The sequence below is a fragment of the Antechinus flavipes genome, chromosome 3, assembly GCF_016432865.1.
Source record: "Antechinus flavipes isolate AdamAnt ecotype Samford, QLD, Australia chromosome 3, AdamAnt_v2, whole genome shotgun sequence".
Taxonomy (NCBI): domain Eukaryota; kingdom Metazoa; phylum Chordata; class Mammalia; order Dasyuromorphia; family Dasyuridae; genus Antechinus; species Antechinus flavipes.
Window position 1 is genome coordinate 597,064,619 of NC_067400.1, and position 21,852 is coordinate 597,086,470.

At 42.3% G+C, this 21,852-nt stretch overlaps 1 protein-coding gene across 1 annotated transcript in view; it reads left to right on the forward strand.

The window, feature by feature from the left end:
• The first annotated feature begins 323 nt into the window (after positions 1-323).
• GPR157 (G protein-coupled receptor 157) overlaps positions 324-21,852 on the forward strand; it is a 49,554-nt gene continuing 28,025 nt past the window's right edge. Inside the window, exon 1 of the mRNA XM_051988625.1 lies at positions 324-731. Within this exon, the coding sequence (XP_051844585.1) occupies positions 337-731 (395 nt within the window). The 5' untranslated portion in view covers positions 324-336. The remainder of the gene's footprint in view (positions 732-21,852) is intronic.

Sequence of the window (21,852 nt, forward strand, 5' to 3'; positions counted from 1 at the left end):
TTCCGTCCTGCCTCCCCCAGATTTCTCCCTCTCTGGGCTCCCAGCTTCTGTCCTCCTCTTTGTTCAGCACCCCTTCTCCCTTGCGTCTCCCCCTCTTCTCCAGCCCTTTCCACTTTTCCCTCTCTCCCCAAGACGTCCTAGCTCTTCCCCTGCAGCCGCTTCACTTCCCATTCTTACGTCTTTCCCTTCTTCGCCTGGCCCTCCGACAGCATCTTTCCTGGGCCCCTATCTCTCCTCCCTCTGCGACTTCCACGATCTCCTCTCCTTCCCTTCCCTGGCTGTCGGCTCCTGGAAACCCCTTGGCCCAGGTTCCCTTCGCGCCTCCCTCTCTTGGCCATGCTGCACCCCCCGAAGCCTGCGCCCTCCACCCAGGTCTACCCTTCGGAGAAGATCGTGGTCCTGCTGTCCTGCGTCCTGTCCTTCCTGGGCTCCAGCCTTCTCATAGGCACCCATGCCCTGTGGCCGGACCTGAGGAGCCGAGCCCGGCAGCTGCTCCTTTTTTTGTCCCTGGCCGACCTGTTGTCCTCAGCCTCCTACTTCTACGGGGTCCTCCAGGACTTCCAGGACACCACCTGGGACTGCGTGGTGCAGGGAGCCCTCTCCACCTTCGCCAACACCAGCTCCTTCTTCTGGACGGTTGCCATCGCGATTTATTTGTACCTCACCATCGTCCGCAGCGGCCAGGGCCCCTGGGCTGGGACGCGGCTCCTTTACTGCTTCCACATCATCAGGTGGGTCACGCTCCCGGGACTGTTTGCCCAGAGAGCACCCTTCTGTCCTCATCTGCTCTCCCTGCGGGGGCTTTGAGGGGTTTGTTTTTTACAAAGTTGTCCCTCCAGTGTAAGCTCCTTGTGGATAGTCACAACTTCCCTCTTGTTAGAACACAATTCTTGCTCGTTAAAGCTTCAGGATTAACTGGGGGGAGACGGGGAGGAGACACATCCTTCACCTAGCGTTACTGGTTGCCCTCGAAGTGTTTCCAGGCTGTATTAGGGAGGAAAGAGTAGGCGTGTTCTCCTTGGCTTGAAAGGACAAGTTGAAACAGAAGGAGGCTTAGCGGAAATAAACCTAAACAGATCCTCTCCCACCCTAGGGTGGATAGATGGATAGACAGATAAATGGATACATAGATATAGATGCATTGATACAGACAGATGATAGATATAGATAGGTGGATAAGCCTGAAGGATAGATGAATAGATAGGTGAATAGATAGATAAGTGAATAGAGACAGACGCAAATGATAGATGGGTGGATAGATAGATAAATGCAGAGAGACAAATAGATGATAGATATAAATAGATGGATAGATTGACAGATGGATGGATAGATAGATAAATACATAGAGACAGATGATAGATTATAAATAGACAAATTGATAGGTGAATAGATGAATAGATGGATGAATAAATAGATAAATGGACAATCATAGATGATAGATAGGTGGATAGATAAGTGAGTAGAGACAAACATAATAAGAATAGATAAGTGGACAGATAGATAGGGAAATGGATAGATATAGATAATTGGATAGCGACAGAGACCTGTGAGAGAGAAATGGATACATGATAGATTGATTGATAGATGATATATAGAGAATATTTATTAAGATCATTTGTTGTACCAAGTACTTTGTCAAGCAGAGTGAGCAGCTAAGGGAGTTAATTGGTTTAAAATAAGGTTCAAGCAAAGGCTATATGCACACTTATAGGATGGATGCTAGAGGGGATTCCTTTTCCAAAGGATAAATAGATTTTGAGCTACAAAGGACCTGAGTGGCCAATAGGGTCCAGCCCCTCATTTTCCAAAAAAGGCCTCAGAGCTCTGAGGTGCCTTCCATCTCTTAGATCTTGTGATTGTCTCAGTCTTTCACCTACAAAATCAGATCACCTAATGAGCATAACCAAGGTCAGGTCATCTGAAAGATTAGTAGCATAGCCTGCCCTGACTTCTTTTTCCATTTTAGGTGGGAAGAGGAAACAAGGGTGAGATTTTAGCTTTTGAAAGTTGAGGGGTTGCCTTCTTAACAATCTGTCCAGCTTGACTTTGTAGATGTGCTCCTCTCTTAAGATCCTGAAAGAAAAGTATGATAGGGTTAGTGCTAGAAGAGACCTTACAATCATCAAATCCACTCCCTGCTTTTTACAGATGTGGAAACCAAGGAGCATAGAGGGGACCCTGTACCCCTGATGCTTCTACTACCTCTGACTATATGATCAAATCATTAATTTTTCTGGACTTCAGTGTCTTCTACTAGAAAATGAGCTGGTAAAATAGATAGCTTCTGAGTTCCCTTATAACTCTAGATTTGTGAAATTATGACTTCCCCAAGATTATACTTATTAAAAGTGGAAAAGCTGGGATTTAAACCCAAGTCTCATTTCAAAATAAAGTGCTTTCTTGATTTCCTCCTGTTTTTCTCCTCTCTTCCTCCTCCTTCCCTCCCTCCTTTCTCTCTCCTTCCTCCTCCCCGCCTCTCTCTGTTTCTTTCTCTGTTTCTCTCCCTTCCTCCCCTCTGTCTCTGTCTCTGTCTCTTTCTCTTTTCCCCCTTCTTCCCTCCCTTTCTTCTTCTCCATCCTCTCTTCCTCTCTTTCCCTCTCTTCCCTCTCTTTTCTCTCCCTCTTTTTTCTTTCTCCCTTCTTCTTGTTCTCCTCCTCTTCCTTTCTTCTTCTTTTCCTTCTCTCTCTCTGTCTCTGCCCTCACACTCCCTACTGAAAAGTGGTTGACTTCTCACTAGTGACTCAACTGAGATGATTTTGTAGAGGGTTCAGCACAGTGACTGGTTCAAAAGTACTTAACACGTGCTAGTTCCTTCCCCCTTAGCATAGTAGTCTCCTTCAAGGAAGGATTTATGGATGGAGGAGGAAGGGTTTGACTGAAGGGTCCTGGTAACAGAGCTGGGAAACACACTTAATTTCTTTGATGTCTGACTTTTCCATTACTATCCTGTGCTATTCATCTCAGTCAATCTAAGGAATCCATCAACCACCTGTGAAAGGAAAGGAACGTTGCTAATCTGGGCAAAAACAGTTGTTTTCAAGGCCAATGTCCCTGGGCTACATAGTGGGGTATCCCAGTTCTCTCGTTGCTTACCAGCTCGGAGACTTTCTTCATCCATAAAATGGGAGAATAATCTCTGTACATCACTGGGCTGTTATAGAGAAAAATACTGTTGTCACTTTAAATCTCTATTGAAATATGAAATGTGAGAATTGAGTGTCAATCAGGTTGTCCAATCCATTAGCATTTATTACTAAATTTTGGGGAGATGAAGACAAAAAAAAAATACAAAAATGATGCAGTCTCTTCCGTCATAGAGCTTATTTTTTCTGATGGGAAACAACACAAATGTTTGAGAAATGTTGTGAAGGACAATGGATTGTCAGGAATCAAGGGTCTGAGCTTAGAATTAGGAAAATCTAGATTGGAATCCATCCAGGAATGGGCTGGAGCCGGTTCAAACCAGGCTGATTTCAATGTGAGCCTCTATACCTTGGAAAGCAGCAAATTCTATAAATCAGATCTTAGTTTATTATTTTGTTTATGGCCTAGATTTAAGAAAGTGATGGAGAAAATGTTAATAATGCAGATTAGATGTAAAATACCTACTTTTTTTTTACTTTTGGAAAGCTGATTGTTAAACATTTGCCCTCACACCCCTGAATCCAAGATTGGACCTGTTAACCTTGGGACTTTGGTAACTCACTTAACCTTTGACTCTGCAGCAACTCCCCAGGTCTTATGTAAACTTGTTTCATAAAAATGTTTTGTTTTTATACAGCCATTTAACTTTAAGGAGGGTATGTGTTAAGGATAGCACTGATCAAAGGAGGAATAGCAGAAAGTCCTTCATTAAGGTGGGAGATACTGCTATGAAGGACCCATGGAAGAACATGAAAAAGAAACACAAGATGCATAAGGCAGGCAGGTGGTATGACTGACTTTTTTATATAGTTTCTTCATCACAAAATGAGATTTGAACATGGATAATCCCCAAGGTTTTTTCTAGTCCTAAATCTATAATCCTATGAAGCTGTGGCCTGATAGAGCTCCAGGAAGTCTTGAATTCAAACCCTATCTCAGATACTTACCATCTGTGTGACTTTGGGCAAGTCACTTAACCAGTTCATCTCAAATCACTTATTTATAAAATGAGGACAATAATAACGTTTACCTCCTAGGATTATTAGGATAAAATAAGACGCTTGTACAAAGTGCTTTGTAAACTTTGCTATAGAAATACTGTCTATTATTATTACTATTTCCAGTCTGGAAAAAATATCCTGTGGTCAGTTGGAGGCAAATCACAGTGCTGGGAGCAGGAAATATGTTCCCTGGACACTTCTGTTCCTTTATTTTTTTCTTTATTCCAATCACAATAGATATGTTCTTACAATATTCTTCATTCAACAAATATTTGTTGAAAATATTTACATATCTGGCAGAGTGCTAGATATTAAGGATCCAAAGACAAAAATGTATCAGTCCCTGTCCTCAAGGAATTTACATTCTAATGGGACAGACAACATATAATAGAAAATGTACTAGCATTTTTGAGCACCTACTATGTGCCAGGCATATACAATAAATGAAATAATACCTATGTAAAGAGTTTATATTTTAAAGTAGATAAGAAACTGTTTGAAGAGAGGTAGTATATACTAAAAAGTTCTAAGGGTAGTAGGGAAAAACTTCCCCTTGGGTTCTGATTTGAGAGTACCTTTCTATTAAGGAGTACAGGATTCTAAAAGACAGAGGTGAAGAGGATCTGTATACTGCATGCAAGAGCATGGAGTCATGAAATGGGATTCCGAGAGAAGGAAGTAAACTAGTTTGGTTACTGGGGAAATGTCAATAGTCAAGAAATACTTATTAAGGGGGAAGCTAGTTGGTGTAGTGGATAGAACACCAGCCCTGAAATCAGGAGGACCTGAGTTCAAATGTGACCCCAGACACTTAATATTTCCTGACTGTGTGACCCTGAGCAAATCACTTAACCTCAATTATTTCAGCAGAAAAAAAGAAAGGAAGAAAGGAAAGAAAAGAGAAGAAAAGAAATACTTATTAAGTGCCTGCTATGTGCCAGACATTTTGGTAATAGTTGGGGATACAGATGTAGGGTGGAAAAAACTTTTATAATTTAATGGGTAAAGGCAATGTACAAAAGAAAGCTGAAGGGGTAGGGAGGCCGTGAGAGAAGGTGAGGAATATACCTGTGAAAGCATGGTGGAAAAAAGAAGTCCAACATGAGAGAGATGTCTCTCCTGTGCCCCTTCCTTAAATGAAAGTTTAAGGTTCTACCCCCCAGGTCGAGGCTTGGGAGATCCTGAAGAGGAACAAGGCTAATTGGATCTTGCAAGATGAGATTTTCCAATGAAGAGGTTCCTTCCTGGGAGCATGGTAGAGAAGTCCTAAATGAATGCAGCCAGGTAGAAAATGAAATCTTTGAGAAGATGAGTGTGTGAAGAGAAAGGGAGTGATGTAAGGGGGGAAGAAAGGCTGTGCAGGGAGGTTGTAACTATAATCCTCATTGAGAGACTTCAGAACTCTGATGAACAAAGTGAACTATCAGTACTTCAAAGGACTGATGGCCAAATATGTTCCCATTGTTTTTCAGCCAATGGACCAGAAGTGTAATGCGGGAGAAACTGAGAAAGACAAGAGATTAGAATCCAATTCAATAGTTTATTAAATGGAGAGAAATACAGGGACCAATGGATCCATGTTTGATCCCAGGGCTAGACGAGACTCGTCTCAAAGAGTCTAGGCCCAAGTATTGGGACAGCAAACTTTTTTATAGAATAACAAGAACAATGGCATAATGGAGGTACCTAGGTGGGGATAACCTAATGGTGGGGGAGGCCCCTAGGATGACACAATGGAGGGAGATTACTGATATTCTAATGGCATCTAAAATGGATAACCCTTTATCTTGCAAACATTAAGAAGGAATGAATATAACCTAAAGATATAAAACCTTTATCTCAAACATTAAAAGGGAAAGGTTATAACCTGAGGCAGAATAACTAAATAGGACAATTGGAGAAACTGGGTCACAACATTAAAAGGGAACTTTGGCACAACAGAAGTATGGAATAAGTACATTTTCTGACTTAACCAATATGTTCATTTGTTTTATTTGACCAGACTTATTTGTTATCACATAAATGGATTGTACTTAGGGCTTGGAGGAATTTAGTGGATAGTGATAGAGAATTTTTTCTTTTACCAAAAATAAAATCAACAAAAAATTAAATATATAGAAGGAAAAAAAAGATCAGGAGACGCAAATGGTAATTACTACTATGTTAAATTTGACATATACCTTTTGTTTAGGGGGAAAAAAATCCAGAAGTTTATGATTTTGTGAACAATACTCTTTTTATTTCTTCTTGCTTTACTAAAATATTCATATTAGGTATTGTTGTTAAGCTTATAGTAAAAAAAAAGAAATTAAAAAAACAAAACAGTAAGCAAAGTAGACTGGAGCTAGATTGTGAAGATTTTTACACCCTAAGCAGAGGAAGTTAATATTTTATCCTTAGCACAATAGGGGGCCCCTGAAGGTTATGTAGAGAGACTTGATCAGACTTGTATGTCAGAATCCATTTGACAGCTGTTCAGAGGATGATGGATGGGGCTCCAGAAGTAGAGACCTATTAGGAGGCCACTGATAGTTCTCAGAAATGCTGTTGTCAGCATCACATTTATAATTATGATTTTTTAAAACTCTATGCTTGGATTTAAGTTAAGCTCTCTCTATGATCCAAAGGGACCTCAAAGTTGTTCTTATTTTTTCTTTCCTCTATCCATAAGCTTCTAAGAAGTGAAGTTAATAGGAAGCTGAAAGGAAGACTAAATGTTTTTGTCTTGACAGAAGAGACTGGAACTGTGTTTCCACCCTTTCAGAGGCTGCAATGCTCACTAAAGCCTGTCACATTTGCCCCTGGTTAGGATCCCAGACTTACTCTTAGATCAGATCTTAGCCCTTGCTGAGCTGAACTTGGAGCTTGAAGGTGAAGCTTTGTATGACTGGTATTTTCTTCTTTCCTCATCACCACAGTTAAGTGCTCCAAGCAGCTTTTTTGCTCCTAATGATTAGCCCCTTTCTGTTCCAAACTTGAGACTCTCCAAAAGAGGAAATAAGACTTGATTAAGACATAGCTCCCAAGGGTCCTTCCAGCCCAACAGCTGCCTGAGGCTAAAGACAAGATGACAATAGCTTATGTTAGTTTTCTTGTACTTTTAAGCTTCCCAAGCAACACAGGAAGAAGCCCTGGGAAGGATAGATCTGACTTTGGGGTTTTTAAAATCTATACAAGAAGAATAACAAAGTTCCAGTGAAAGAATACCTACAATAGAGTTAGAAGCAGGGTCTTAATGCCCTCCCTAACCTGGAGGCTCCTTACCTTTCTGTTCTTCCACTGTACTACTCCCTGCCACATTCACTGTGATTCACCCATACTGGCTTTCTTAGTCTCTCACTCTTTTTCTCTGCCTATTCCTCAAGCCTAGGATACCCTCCCTCCTCATCCCACCCTCCCTCCTCATCTCCACCCCCTGTCTTCTTTCAAGTCCCAGTTAACATCCCACCTTGTACAGGAAAACTCTCCTGATCCCCTTTAATCCTAGGGCCATCCCCCTTTAGTATCTTTAATTTTTTCCTATATATGGGTTTGTTAGTACATACTTGTTTGCATTTCATCTCCCTCATTAAGCTCTGAGCTCCTTGTGGAGATCATGTGATCTATGATGTAGGATCTGGCCCCAAATGGTGGCAGGCACTAAAAGTTGGGGTTCGGTTCTGTGAAGAGTAAACAGTGGCCATTCTCTTTGGCAAAAGGTAGGTTTATTTAGGGAAGAGGTTACAGTCAAAATGAAGGAATAGAATAGACACTGGGGATGGTAACTATGAAATAGAGTGGGAGAGCATGAAAGACAAGTTCCTCAGGGGAACTCACGATTACCCAGTGGAAAGGCAGCACCCCATGAGGCTGGGCCGTGCCCTTAAGTGACAGGCTAAATCCTGAAAGGTTCTTAGCACCCTAAAAGGGTTAGTTAACTCTAAGGAGGAGAATTGGGGTTGGGAAGCAGAGTGGAGTTAGGCATGGGGGAGAAGAGAAAGGAGAAAGGCCCCATGAGGCAGAGTGCCATGGCCATGGAATGGCCCACAAGGAGATTTTATAGGGAAAATTTAACCTCAGGGACATGACTGGGATTTTTGACAGGGCCCGGCAAGGTGAGACAGCTCCAGACCTTTACAGAGGGTGGTCCCTCTTGGTCCAAAACACCATTCAGGATCTCAACAGAAAGACAACTAACTGTCTTTTACCTTTCTTTTAGTCTCCAGTGCTTAGCCGTTTGTGACACTTAAGAAATGCTTGTTGACTGGCTGACTGGGCTGAATGATCTCAGATTCTTTTCAGCTTTAAATCTAAGCTCCTAAACCTTAGGACCTGACCTCATCTGATTTCCCACTTAACCTCTACCCTTTCCCTACCTCCCCCATGCTTCCAGAGATAAGGCAGTTTGGTCCCAAGGGGAAGAGAAGGGGGAGAGAATAAGTATTTATATATCATATATGTGCCAGGCACTTTGCAACTTACTTTACAGATATTATCTCATTTGATCAAAGAGATCTCAATGGCTCAAGCTTCAGTTTCAATCCCTTGAAAATCAATGATAATTCTCAATGTCATTTAATATTTAAAGTGTGCTATTGCCAGAGAGGTAACTTATTTTTCTTTTTTCTTTTTTTAATTACAGCTTTTTATTGACAAAACATATGCTTGGGAAATTTTTCAGCATTGACCCTTGCAAAAAACTTCTGTTCCAACTTTTCCCTTCCTTCTCCCCACCCCCTCCCCTAGATGGCAGACAGTCTCATACATATTAAACATATTAAAGTATATGTAACTTATTTTTCTACATTTGTTTCCCTCATGCCCAGATTGGGTTGGGTTCAGAAACTCTTATTTCTCTGATCTGACTATTGTATGCATCACAACTGACACATGCACCAAAAAAGTAGGTGTGGGAATAGGGCCCCACCTTTGAAAATAGAACCTGTGTACCTTAATCATTCCCTTTAGCCTCCTTTCCACCCAGTTTTAATTCAAATACTAAACTTTTCAATTCTTTGAACTTCCAGAAAAGTAAGGTTGGGGGGTTTCTTGGATGGTAATAATTATACTAACAGGATTGTTTTGAGCTATAGGTTATCGAAAAAGGGAAGATATAATAATAATATAGCATTTTAAGATTTGCAAAACTCTTTAAATACATTTCATTTAACTTGTGAACACCTTATGAGTTAGGACTGATATCATCATTCCTATTTTATGGGAGCCTCACAGAGGGATCATATGACTTGCCCAGAATCACATAGCTAGTAAAGTAACTTTAACCTTAGGTTTTTCTGACTCCAAGTCACCTTAGGACAATTTTGTCACAGATTTAGAACTAGAAGGACTCTTAGGAGTTTTCTACTACAACCCATTAGAGAGGAGGAAGACTGAGCCTGTTCCTCAGGTTGGTTAAATGACTTGTTTTAAAATCACCCGAAATGTGATCGCTTCTATAACAAGGAGTAAGTAACAGGGGCCTTTGACTCCAGGGGCTCTTTACTCACCACACCATGCTGCTTCTCATCATTGTCATTAGTCACAAATATTATTATGCACTGACTGTGTCTAGGATGGTGTGCTAGGCACTAGATAGGGAGAGAGGCTGTGACCTGGTCTCAGACTTCAAAGAGTTTAATTTTACTTGAGTGATTCAGTACAAGTGTATTGGAGTCACCGCTAGGTTTTTTCTGGAGTTGTTTTGGGAGCTTGAGGTACAGATATCCAATCCCTGCCCTCAAGGAGGTTATATTCTACTGAGTTATTCTGATCTATAGCCCTTTTTTTATTTTAGCTTTTTATTGACAGATATGCATGGGTAATTTTTCAACATTGACCCTTGCAGAAATTTCTATTCCAACTTTTCCCCTCCTTCCCTCCACCCCCTTCCCTAAATGGCAAGCAGTCTCATACATGTTAAACATGTTAAAGTATATGTTAAATATAATATAGGTATACATATTTATACAGTTATCTTGTTGCACAAGAAAAATCGGATTTAGAAAGAAGGTAAAAATAATCTGAGAAGAAAAAACAAAAATGCAAGCAAACAATAACAGAAAGAGTGGAAATGTCATGTTGTGGTCCACAGTCATTTCCCAGTATTCTTTCACTGGGTGTAGCTGGTTCTGTTCATCACTGATCAGTTGGAACTGATTTGGATCCTCTCATTGCTGAAGATAGTTACTTCCAATTGATCTATATTCCAATACTTCTAGAGGGGAAAGTGAGGCAGGTGACCTTGCTCAGCCCTCTCCCACTTCAATCCAATTTACTTGCATGTTACAGCATCACCTCCCTGATGTCATGGTCCTCTTCAAAAATGGAGGACAAGCAACAAGAAGAAAAGCAACTTCTCTTTTTATTTATTTATTTATTTTGTTTTAATAGCCTTTTATGTGCAGGTTATATGTATGGGTAACTTTACAGCATTGACAATTGCCAACCTCTTGTTCCAATTTTTCCTCTCCTTCCCCCCACCCACTCCCCCAGATGGCAGGATGACCAGTAGATGTTAAATATATTAAAATATAAATTAGATACACAATAAGTATACATGACCAAACTGTTATTTTGCTGCACAAAAAGAATCAGATTCTGAACTATTGTACAATTAGCCTGTGAAGGAACTCTAAAATGCAGGTGTGCAAAAATATAGGGATTGGGGATTCAATGTAATGGTTCTTAGTCATCTCCCAGAGTTCTTTTGCTGGGCATAACTGGTTCAGTTCATGACTGCTCTATTGGAACTGATTTGGTTCATCTCATTGCTGAAGATGGCCACTCCATCAGAATTGGTCATCATATAGTATTGTTTATTGAAGTATATAATGATCTCCTGGCCCTGCTCGTTTCACTCAATTTCAGTTCATGTAAGTCTCGCCAGTCCTCTCTGTATTCATCCTGCTGGTCATTTCTTACAGAACAATAATATTCCATAACATTCACATACCACAATTTATTCAGCCATTTTCCAACTGATGGGCATCCATTCGTTTTCCAGTTTCTAGCCACTACAAACAGGGCTGCCACAAACATTTTGGCACATACAGGTCCCTTTCCCTTCTTTAGTATCTCTTTGGGGTATAAGCCCAGTAGAGACACTGCTGGATCAAAGGGTATGCACAGTTTGATAACTTTTTTTTTAAATTTTAATTTAATTTTATTTAATAATAACTTTATATTGACAGAATCCATGCCAGGGTAATTTTTTACAACATTATCCCTTGCACTCGCTTCTGTTTCGATTTTTCACTTCCCTCCCTCCACCCCCTCCCCAAGATGGCAAGCAGTCCTATATATGTTAGATATGTTGCAGTATATCCTAGATACAATACATATTTGCAGAACCGAACAGTTCTCCTGTTGCACAGGGAGAATTGGATTCAGAAGGTAAAAATAACTCGGGAAGAAAAAGTTTGATAACTTTTTGAGCATAATTCCAAATTGCTCTCCAGAATGGTTGGATGTACTCACAATTCCACCAACAATGTATCAGTGTCCCTGTTGTCCCACATCCTCTCCAACATTCCGCATTATCTTTCCCTGTCATTCTAGCCAGTCTGACAGGTGTGTAGTGGTATCTCAGAGTTGTCTTAATTTGCATTTCTCTGATTAATAATGACTTGGAGCATCTTTTCATATGAAATAGTTTCAATTTCTTCTTCTGAGAATTGTCTGTTCATATCCTTTGACCATTTATCAATTGGAGAATGGCTTGATTTCTTATAAATTAGAGTCAATTCTCTATATATTTTGGAAATGAGGCTTTTATCAGAACCTTTGACTGTAAAAATATTTTCCCAGTTTATTGCTTCCCTTCTAATCTTGTCTGCATTAGTTTTGTTTGTACAAAAACTAGAAAAGTGACTTCTCTTCTATCTTTCCCTCCTCCTGCTTTTCTTGCTTTTGATGGACTTTGGGATGAAATCATTAAAATGTCTGACTTGCTAGGTAGCAGGGGGTGGGAAGGAATAGCTATGGACCAGTGTATTAAATACACACTTTTCATTTCGAGTTTAAAGCATCCAGGGAGATCCACCGCAAAAGATTTGTTTCTAATTCTCTGGTAGGGCCAACTTTGCCATCGGAACAAAATACAGATTAAAAAAAAAAAAAACCTGTTTTCAAGTGCTGTTGATATTTTTCCTCAGCAGGGACTCTCGAGGAATTTTTCCTGCTTGGGAGAATCTTTTAGAGGAATGAAAAAAAAAAAAAAAAAGGAGAGGGGGAGGGAGAATACTCTACTGGGTTCCCTTTTCCGACTGAGAGATAAGCATATTGTCCAGCTTATCTGTTCAGTCTGATTAGGAACACACAGAACCCACTCTGTAGACCTGTACACCGAGTGACCTCTGCTTTAGACTGAGTTTGACTGGGAAAATGTATGTTATAAGTATATTAAGCTAGCCCTCTTTGTCAGCTTGATGTCTTGGAAAAGAGGACAGAGAATTAAGGAAAAACCTGCTCAACAGGTTCCCTTCCCTATTGACATAGATTCTCTCCTAGTCCATGGGTTGGTTGGTTGTTAAGAACTACCCCCACCACTCCAGGTCTTCTCTGTAATGGTGATAACATAATAATTGCTATTTCCACGATGCCTTTAGCTTTGTTTTCTGAACAGGGTCTCATTTGAAAGTTCCAGCCATCCTGGGAAGTGGGATTCTGAAAAGGAGGCCCAGAGAGGTAGTGACTTTCTCAGGTTGCAGAAGTAATAAGTCAGGATTGGATTTAGAAGCTGTGACTTTGAGTTTGGTAGTCTCTCCTCTGGGCCCCGCTGTCCTAGGCCACAGTTTCCTCATCTATGAAATGAGGAGGGGTATAGACCGTTAAATCCATCTTTGTTTATGAGTGCCTCAAGGGTGGCAACTGTTCTTTTTTTTTTTTTTTTTTTAAATATAAACCCAATGCTTTGCACAGTGCAGGGCAAACAGTAGGTGCTACATAAATGTTTACTGATTAATTGGCCAGGTGGCCTAGGATCGCCTTTCCATCTCTAACTCTGCTATCCTACTACTCTCCCACACAGATGAGAAACAATCTTATTGGAAGATTCTCCCTGTTTCCCTTGTGCCCCCATCTGATAGTTTAGGAATGCTCCCTTTCAATAGCTCCTTATTCTAAAACCTAAAATTAGAGCTCACCTACTCTTATTCTCAGCATAGTGCTTGGAACATAGTAGGTGCTTAATAAATGCATCACCTCAAAGGGTGTGATCTGTTGTAATTGTTGTTCAGCCCTTTCAGTCGTGTTCAAATTTTCCCGACTGCATTTGGGTTTGCCATTGCCTTCTCCAGCTCATTTTACAGAAGAGGAAACTGAGACAAATGGGGTGAAGGGCCCGGGGTCACCCAGCTAGTGCGTGTCTGAGGCTGGATTTGAATTTAGGAAAACAGTTGTCTGGCCTCCAGCCCTGGCTCTTTATCCACTATGGTGCCACCTCCTGCCCAGTTTTCTTTAGATCAGCGGAGACATTTAGCTTTTATGTGAATCAGGGAGCACTCTACTAATTCCATGCATTATGTGCCCAAAGCCGGATTATCTTCAAGGAACCAATTACCTTTAGACAGGGAGTATCTTTTTGTAAGGGTCACCGGAATAGCAGGTGCTCCCTCCAAGTGCTCCCGCAACATTACCCCGGTGGGACCGAGGCCTCCATCATGGCGCAGTGACTACTCTGGGAAGAATTCCTGGAGGAAGATGACCAAGAATCAGACAGGGATCGCAGGGTTGTTCCTACATTGGTGGAGCGTTCCATCCTGGAGTCCCCTCCACCGATGACATCCCACTTCCTTTGTTATTCTCACCTCCGTCCCTGCAGGTGAGTGACTTGCTCAGGGTCACTCAGCTAGTGCCTGTCTAAGGCTGGATTTGAACTCGGGAAGATGAGCCGTCCTGACTCCAGCTCTGGCTCTCCATCCTTCATGGGGGTAGCTAGCTGCCCAGTCTTCTCTGAGGGTTGCATGAAGATACTCCTTGCTTTAGAAAGTGTGGATAATAGATTGTTGTTGTTAATCTTTGTATCTCTGACCCAGAAATGGCTCCAGATTGCTTCTCGGATAACATGTTATTACCATGAGCCCCCGGTCTTTGTCTGCCTATGGCCGAGGGACATAGCGATGCTATTTGGCCATTTCCTATTGGAGGAAATGCTGACATCAGCAAAGTCTCCATCTCTGAGTAAGGACTTTTTTCCTTGAAATCAGCTTCCCACAGCCCAGTTGGGTAGTGGGGGGTGGGGGAAGCTCCCCATCACCAGCAAAAGATGAGTTAACACTGAAAAAAAAAAAAAAGCAAATATTAGCACACACAAAAACACTCTCCTGGTGTCCCCAAAATAAACTGCCCCTCTGTTTGAACTGTTCGATGGGGAGCAAGGTTCAAGTGTATTCATTTGTGAGCTGGCTTTTTAGCTGACGTGCTTTGCTGTTTGTCATTTACTGGTGGTATTGCGAGGAACCAGCTGGGAACGGGAACGGGTTTCTTTCAGCGTCCAAGATTGAATCGAGTTAATAGCTTGCTCAGGTCTGTCCTGTTGGGCTTCTGAGGTTCCCGCCAACTTTAAGCTTCTCGGATTCTGAACAATTTGGCTACTGAACTAGCATTTTCCCAAAATGCCCCAAACTCATGGCTGCCTTTTATCGTTTCTAAATATACCGCTTGCCCCAAATGGAATCCTCCTTCGTTATCAAAAAGAGTTAAGCAAAAATAAACATTGCACTGACCTCATTGCATGCTGCATGCTGCTGTGCCTCTCTGGAGCCATTTTTGTTTTATCAGTTACGCAGAGATTAGTGATCTATTTTAGTGATCTGGTCATTTCCACGGTGACCCTTGTGCTCTGCTTCCTCTGTCCTTCCTCCATTCTTAGAAGTTTGGGGAAGCTTCTCTGATTTCCTCGTATAGATTTCCTTCTGCCCGGTGATATCCCATTCACATTCAGATAACACAGTTGGGTGTTTTCCCCAAAACTTAGTTTTCCAGATTTTTAGACCCATATTCTTTGAGGTGAGGATGGGACAAAATTAAAAGTTAGGCTAAGATCATAGAGCCTTCGAGATCCAACGTGGCCATTTTACAGATGAGGAAACTGAGACCCAGAGACAAGAAGTCATGGACACGGCAGTGTAAGTGTATGGGAAAAGTATAAAGTTCACCAGAAATCTGGATTGGAATCCTGCTTCTTATTCTTACTAAATGTGAGCTCATAGACTAGATAGACTTGAAAAGCACCTTAAAGGTCATCCAGTTCAACTCTCCTCCTTTTACACCTGAGGAAATTGAGACCTAAACAAGTGACTCACTTAAGGTCATACAGCTAGTTAGAGGCAGAGTGGAGATTGGAACTCGAATCTCTAGGCTCCAAGTTGAGCTCGCTGCCTGCTGCACTAAGCTTTCACGGTTTGGGATCCTCTGTTTGCTTATGAAATCCAGAACAGTTTGTGTCAGGCTGTGAAAGAAGGATCCTGAGGTCTTTGGAGAAAAGTGCCCCAACGGGTAGGTCAGGCCCCGCTTGTCTCTCTCATCTGCCAGGCCTCTAATTTTCTCATCCACTGCCCTGCCCATCTCTGAAGAGAGAGAGTAACTGTGAGAAATCTCCTTTGTCTCCCATAAATCCCTGTCTGAGGGTGAGTTGTGAAAACGAAGGAGAGAACGCGCCCTCTGCCATCCCCAGGGAAGCTGAAAGCTGTTGGGAGGCTCCTGTCCCTCTGTCCCTTACTGTGTGTGACAGGAGTCATTAGCATCCCTGGGAGGAATCTCCATCAGAGCAGTGAAAGTACCGACGGGTAGCTCAGCCAGTGCCTCAGAGGCAGGATGTGTTTTGTTTTTAATTTACTAACTTATTTATTTTTAATTGAAGCTTTTTATTTTCAAAATGTATGCAAGGATAACTTTTCAACACTGAGCCCTGCAAAATCTTGTGTTCCAATTTTCCCTCCCTTCCCCCACCTTCTCCCCTAGAGGGCAAGTAGTCCAATATATATTAAAAATGGTAAAAATATAAGTAAATCCAGTACATGCATACATGTTTACATCTTGCTACACAAGAAAAGTCAGATCAAAAAGGAAGGAAAATGAGAAAATATAAACAAACAACAAAAAGAGTGAAAATGCTATGTTACTGTTGCCATGCATGATGATCTCCTGATTCTGTTCATTTCACTTAGCATCAGTTCCTCCTGCTGGTCATTACTTACAGAAAATAATATTCCATATACCACAATTTACCCAACTATTCCCCAGTTGATGGGCATCCACTCCGTTCCCAGTTTCTAGCCACTACAAAGGGCCACAAACATTTTGGCACATACAGGTCCCTTTCCCTTCTTTAGTATCTCTTTGGGGTATAAGCCCAGTAGAAACACTGCTGGCTCAAAGGGTTTACACAGTTTGATAGCCCTTTGGGAATAGTACTAGATTATTCTCCAGAATGGCTGGATGTGTTCACAATTCCACCAACAATGGATCAGTGTCCCAGTTTTCTCACATCCCCTCCAACATTCCGCATTATCTTTTCTGTCATCTTAGCCAATCTGACAGGTGTGTAGTGGTGCCTCAGAGTGGTCTTAATTTGCATTGCTCAGAGGCAGAATTTGAAAACAGCTCCTCAAATGAGATATCAGTGTATCAATGGCAGTTGTTTTGAAGAGGCAGCCTCTTTTGGTAGAAGAAATTCAAGACTAGGAACTCAAAGGTCTGGATTTGAATCCATACTCTGCCCTTTAGAAGCCACAAGGCTTGGACCTGTTTATGTGCCTCAGTTTCCTCCATTGGTAAAATGGGGACAAAAATACTACATCTAATTGATTCTTAAGAGCTATGATATTATGGTTCCTCCTCCCTCCTTTCCTTCCTTCCTTCCTTCCTTCCTTCCTTCCTTCCTTCCTTCCTTCCTTCCTTCCTTTCTTTTTTCCTTATTTACTTTTTTCTTCCTTCCTTCCTTCCTTCCTCCTTCCTTCCTTCCTTCCTTCTTCCTTCCTTCCTTCCTTCCTTCCTTCCTTCCTTCCTTCCTTCCTTCCTTCCTCCTTCCTTCCTTCCTTCCTTCCTTCCTTCCTTCCTTCCTTCCTTCCTTCCTTCCTTCCTTCCTTCCTTTCTTACTTCATCCTTACAGCTGGGGAGACTGAGGCCCACCTGGGTATAGTCAGGGCCCTTAGAGGCCCAGTCCCCTCATTTTAGAGGCAATATTAAAGCTGCCCGGGGGAGGGGAGTGTGTGTCCAGCTGCACCCAGGCAGAAGTGGAATGACTCTGATGACTTTCTTGTCTTTATAAATCCTTGCTAGTAAGTGTATTGCGTTCTGCTCACACCCACCCCCGCCCTTTGGGTGATCCCATGGCCTTTGTTCTTTAGAGCTTTGGGCACCTTGACTCCCGGCTATACCGTGACCTGAGAATATTGGTGAGGAGAGAAGCCTTTATTTCTGAGGGAGTTGTTTAAAGAATTATGGATCGCTTTCCAGAGGCAAGCTGGCTGGATGTCCTTCCTCCTGCCCCCTGGGGGTTGTGGATCCAGTTTGGTATCCATTTTCAGTGTCTGACCGAGGTGTGTGTGCAGGTAGGCAGGCTCTGGAAGTTGTCTCTCTGCCTTCGGGGCAATTTATAAAAAAATACTTTTTTATAAAGAAAAATAAAAAATGCTTCCTGCTCAGAAGGTTGGGGATTCCTGCTGAGGCATGTTGGAAGGAGAGGGGAATCTTGGACAGTTTGAAAAAAGTGAGTGGTGAGTTCTTGAGGGTCCCAAGGGAACCAAGTACCATTTAGTCCATTAGCCTCAATTTACAGAAAGGGAAACTGAGGCTCAGGAGTGAACTATCTTGCCAAAGGTCACACACATTTTGATGCCAGGATTATAGAATGAAAGAAGCAGCAGAGGGAAAGTAATTTGCTTTATTTTTATTTGTTTTGTTTTGTGTTTTTTTGCTGAGGCAATTGGGGTTAAGTGACTTGCTCAGGGTCACTCAACTAAGAGATATTAAGGTCTGAGGCTGGATTTGAACTCTGGTCCTCCTGACTTCAGGCCCAGTGTTCTATCCACTGCACCACCCAGCTGCCCCGTAATTCACACACACATAGCTCCCCACGCACTTGGACATCTGAGGGAACTGGAGCTTGGAGGTGATTTGCTCAAAGGCGCACGGTTAGTCAGTAAGTGGCAGAGTGAGATCTGAAGAACGTCCCCGACCTTAAATGCCCGGCTCTCTGGGAGCCGGAGCGTGGAGGTGGACGTGCCCCAGCGGGGCCTCTGAGAAGCCAGCCCTGACTGGGCCAGGACCCTCCCTGATGAGACACAGTCGCCCCAAGCTGTGAGATTTAACTTGACCAACAAGTACTTGTCAGATGTCCTCCAGCAGCCAGGCTGCTCACTGCTCTGAAAAGCCGATTGTTTGTCCAGGACAAGCTGAAATCCCAGGCTGCTCTTGGCTCTGAGGCCTGTAGGAGAACTACAGGTCCCTCCTGGGCCTCCAGGACGGGAGGCTTGGCCAGCCTCTGCTCTCTCCAGCCCTTCCCCTCCAACTGCTGAATCGTAAGCCCAGGACTGACCTGATCACTGCTCTAGTCCAGAAGCCTTAAAGCTTCCTGTTGTGTCTGGGATGAGATACACACTCCTCTGTTTGGCGTTCCCTTGGCCAGTCTGTCCCGGCTGGCCCTTCCGGACTTAACTACACCCTCCTCCCAATTCTCTGTCCTAGCCACCCTAACCTCCTTCCCTCTTCTTGCCAGATATTCTGCGTGGGCCTCCAGCCACGGGGTTCACTCCTTCCCCCCTCACTCTCTGACAAATCTAGCTTCCTTCCAGGTTAGAGAGGCCTTTGGGGGCAGATGGTCCAATGGATAGAGCAGATGTGATCTTTAAACACTTTCTAGCTATGTGACCCTGGCCAAGTCATTTCACTTTATTTGCTTCCTCATCTCTAAATTGAGGTGGAAAAGGAAATGGCAAAGTGCTCCAATATCTCTGCCAAGAAAACCACAAATGGGGTCACAGAGACTCAGAAATGACTGCACAATAATGAAGAAGCTGTTTGTGATCCCCTAGATCAGTGTGTCCCCCCGAAAGCTACTTTGTACCTTCTCTTATCTATATTTTTATACATCAGTTTATGCGGTTTTATTTGTGCTATAAGACCTAGCATCGTGCCTGGCACATAATTACAACAATAAATGCTTTTTGATCTATGCTGTTTTCCCTATCTTCACCCTCAGTAGAATGGAAATAGCTTGAGGGCAGGCCAGTTTTTTTCTAAGTCTCAGTTCTCCCCTTCTCTATAATGGACATAATGGCACAAGGCTATTGTAAGGCTCAAATGAGATCCTGGGAATAAAAAACCATCACATAGCTATAATGACTCAACGACAACAACAGATAGTGCCATCTATTCGTTGTTGTCGTTGAGTCATCATAGCTATGTGATGATCACTCTTGGGGTACCCCATTTGGGGTTTTCTTGGCAAAAATACTGGGGTAGTTTGTCATTTTCTTTTCCATATCATTTTGCAGATGAGGAAACTGAGGCATATAGGGTTAAGTCACACAGCTAGTAACAGTCTGAGGCCAGATTTGAAGTGAGGTCCTCCTGATTCCAGGGATGATATTTTATCTACTGCATCACCTAGCTGCTCTCAAAGTACCACATAAATGTTGATGATGATGGTGACCATGACCCTAGTTTTTGTACCCCCAATACCTAGGAGGCAATTACTGATTATGAAATTGTATGACCTCTTGTTGGAAATGTAAAGACAGAAGGAAGGAAGGAAAAAAAGAAAGGAAAGAAGGAAGGAAAAAATGAAAGGAAAGAAGAAAGGAAGGATGGAAAAAAGAAAGTAGAAAAGAAAGGAAAAAAGAAAAGAAAGGAAGAAAAAGAAATAAAGGGAAAAAGGAAGGAAGTAATGTAAGAAAAGAAGAAAGAGAAAGAAAGAAAAAAGAAAGAAGTAAAGAGGAAAAAGAAAAGTAAAGAAGAAAGGAAGAAAAAGGAAGAAAAAGGAAGGAAGAAAAAAGAAAGGAAGAAAACAAACAAGGAAAGAAGAGAGAGAAAAGGAAGGAAGAAAAAAGAAAGGAAGAATAAAAGAAGGAAGGGAGACAAGGAAGGAGAGAAGAAAGGAAGAAAAAGGAATTTATTAAATACCTACTATATACCAGGCACTGTGCTAAATGCTTTATAAATATTACCCCATTTGATTCCCACAATAACCCTGGGAAGCAGGTGCTGTTTTCATTCCCATTTTACAGATGAGGAAACAGTGATTCAGTACCTGGCCCAGGTCACACAGCTGGTGAGTGTAGGAGTCCAGATTTGTGCCTACATTTGCCCCTGGATGATCTTTAATATTGCATGTATCTTGCATATAGAATTGGGGGGGGAGGGGGAGGGTGATCTTCCTTAGTAGAGTATACCTTCCTTGTGGACAGGATTTCTGTTTTTCCTTTCTCTGGGACATCTTTACTGCTTAGTCAGTGTTTGTTGACTGACTCCCAAACCCAGCCCTGCCATTGGTCTGCCATGCTGGGCTGTCTCTACTTGCCCTCTTTTGCCCCTTATCCTTTCTCCATCTGCCTTTTTCACAAACTCTTTATTAAATTCGCTCCTCTAATTCATCAGATTTCTGAAATCATCAGATTTTATGGAGGAAGCAACGAGGGGCCCAGCAGGTAGAGGAATCAGAAAGGCCTGAGTTCAAATTCTGCATCTGACACAATTGACCCCGGACAATTCATTTAACTTACGTGTGCCTCAGTTTCTTGCTTTGTAAACTAATAATAACACCTGCTTCTCTGGGTTGTTGGGAGGATTAAAAAAGCTAATATTTATTAAAAAGTTTAGTAAACCTTAAAGTGCCATAAAATGCCAGCTGTTATTATTATTAATGTTAAATTTGAAGGTAAAGGAATGATTTTTTTGCCCCTAGACTTAATTCCGTTTAACAAAAGTCATTTAAAAAAAAAAAAAAAAAACTGTGTTTCCTCTTTGGAAAACTTTGTCCTTCTGGCTCTAAAGCCACGATTCTGTGTCCTCCCCCCACGAGGGGCTCACTCCCTCCACTTCTCCCACATCCTGTGCCTCTTTCCCTCCCAGAGAACAATGAGGGCTCATTGTTCCCAGGGCTGAAATCTGCAAAGGGAGAGCAGTGTGGAGGCCTTAGGATTAGCCAAGCATGTTCCCTTCCCCTCCCTTCCCCTCCCGGATCCCCTCCTCTCCTCCTTCCCCCAGCTCCCCAGCCCGCTCCCACAGCATCCTTGTAAATGTGCTTCTTTGTGCAGCATTTGTGTGTTTCAGTAGCTCTGGGCTGTGGCGTGTTTTCTGAGATGTCCAAAGTATGCAGGACCCTCTAGAGGAAGAAGATTCCCTTTTCCGTCCTTCTGATAGCGACTTACAATCCTAGAAATGGGTACAGTGTGGGGGAGGAGGGGAGGAGAATTGGAGATCATCTGAAAAAGGACAGCCTGTACTCCAAAGGTGGGATAAGTATGTAAAGTTAAGATTTAGGGAGTCCTTGAACATGGATGGGGAAAAAATAACATCTTTATTTCAGTATGATTACTTTCATTTATAAATCTGTATGTTTGATTTTATGTATTTAAAAATGTTATTATTATGAGAAGAGGTCCAGAGGCTTTACCAGACTGCCAGAGGTGGGGTCTGATCCAAAGAGACTGAAGTCAGTCTAACCCTGACCCTGGCCAACTTGCTTAACTTTTGCCTCAGTTTCCTCATCTGTAAAATGGGGATA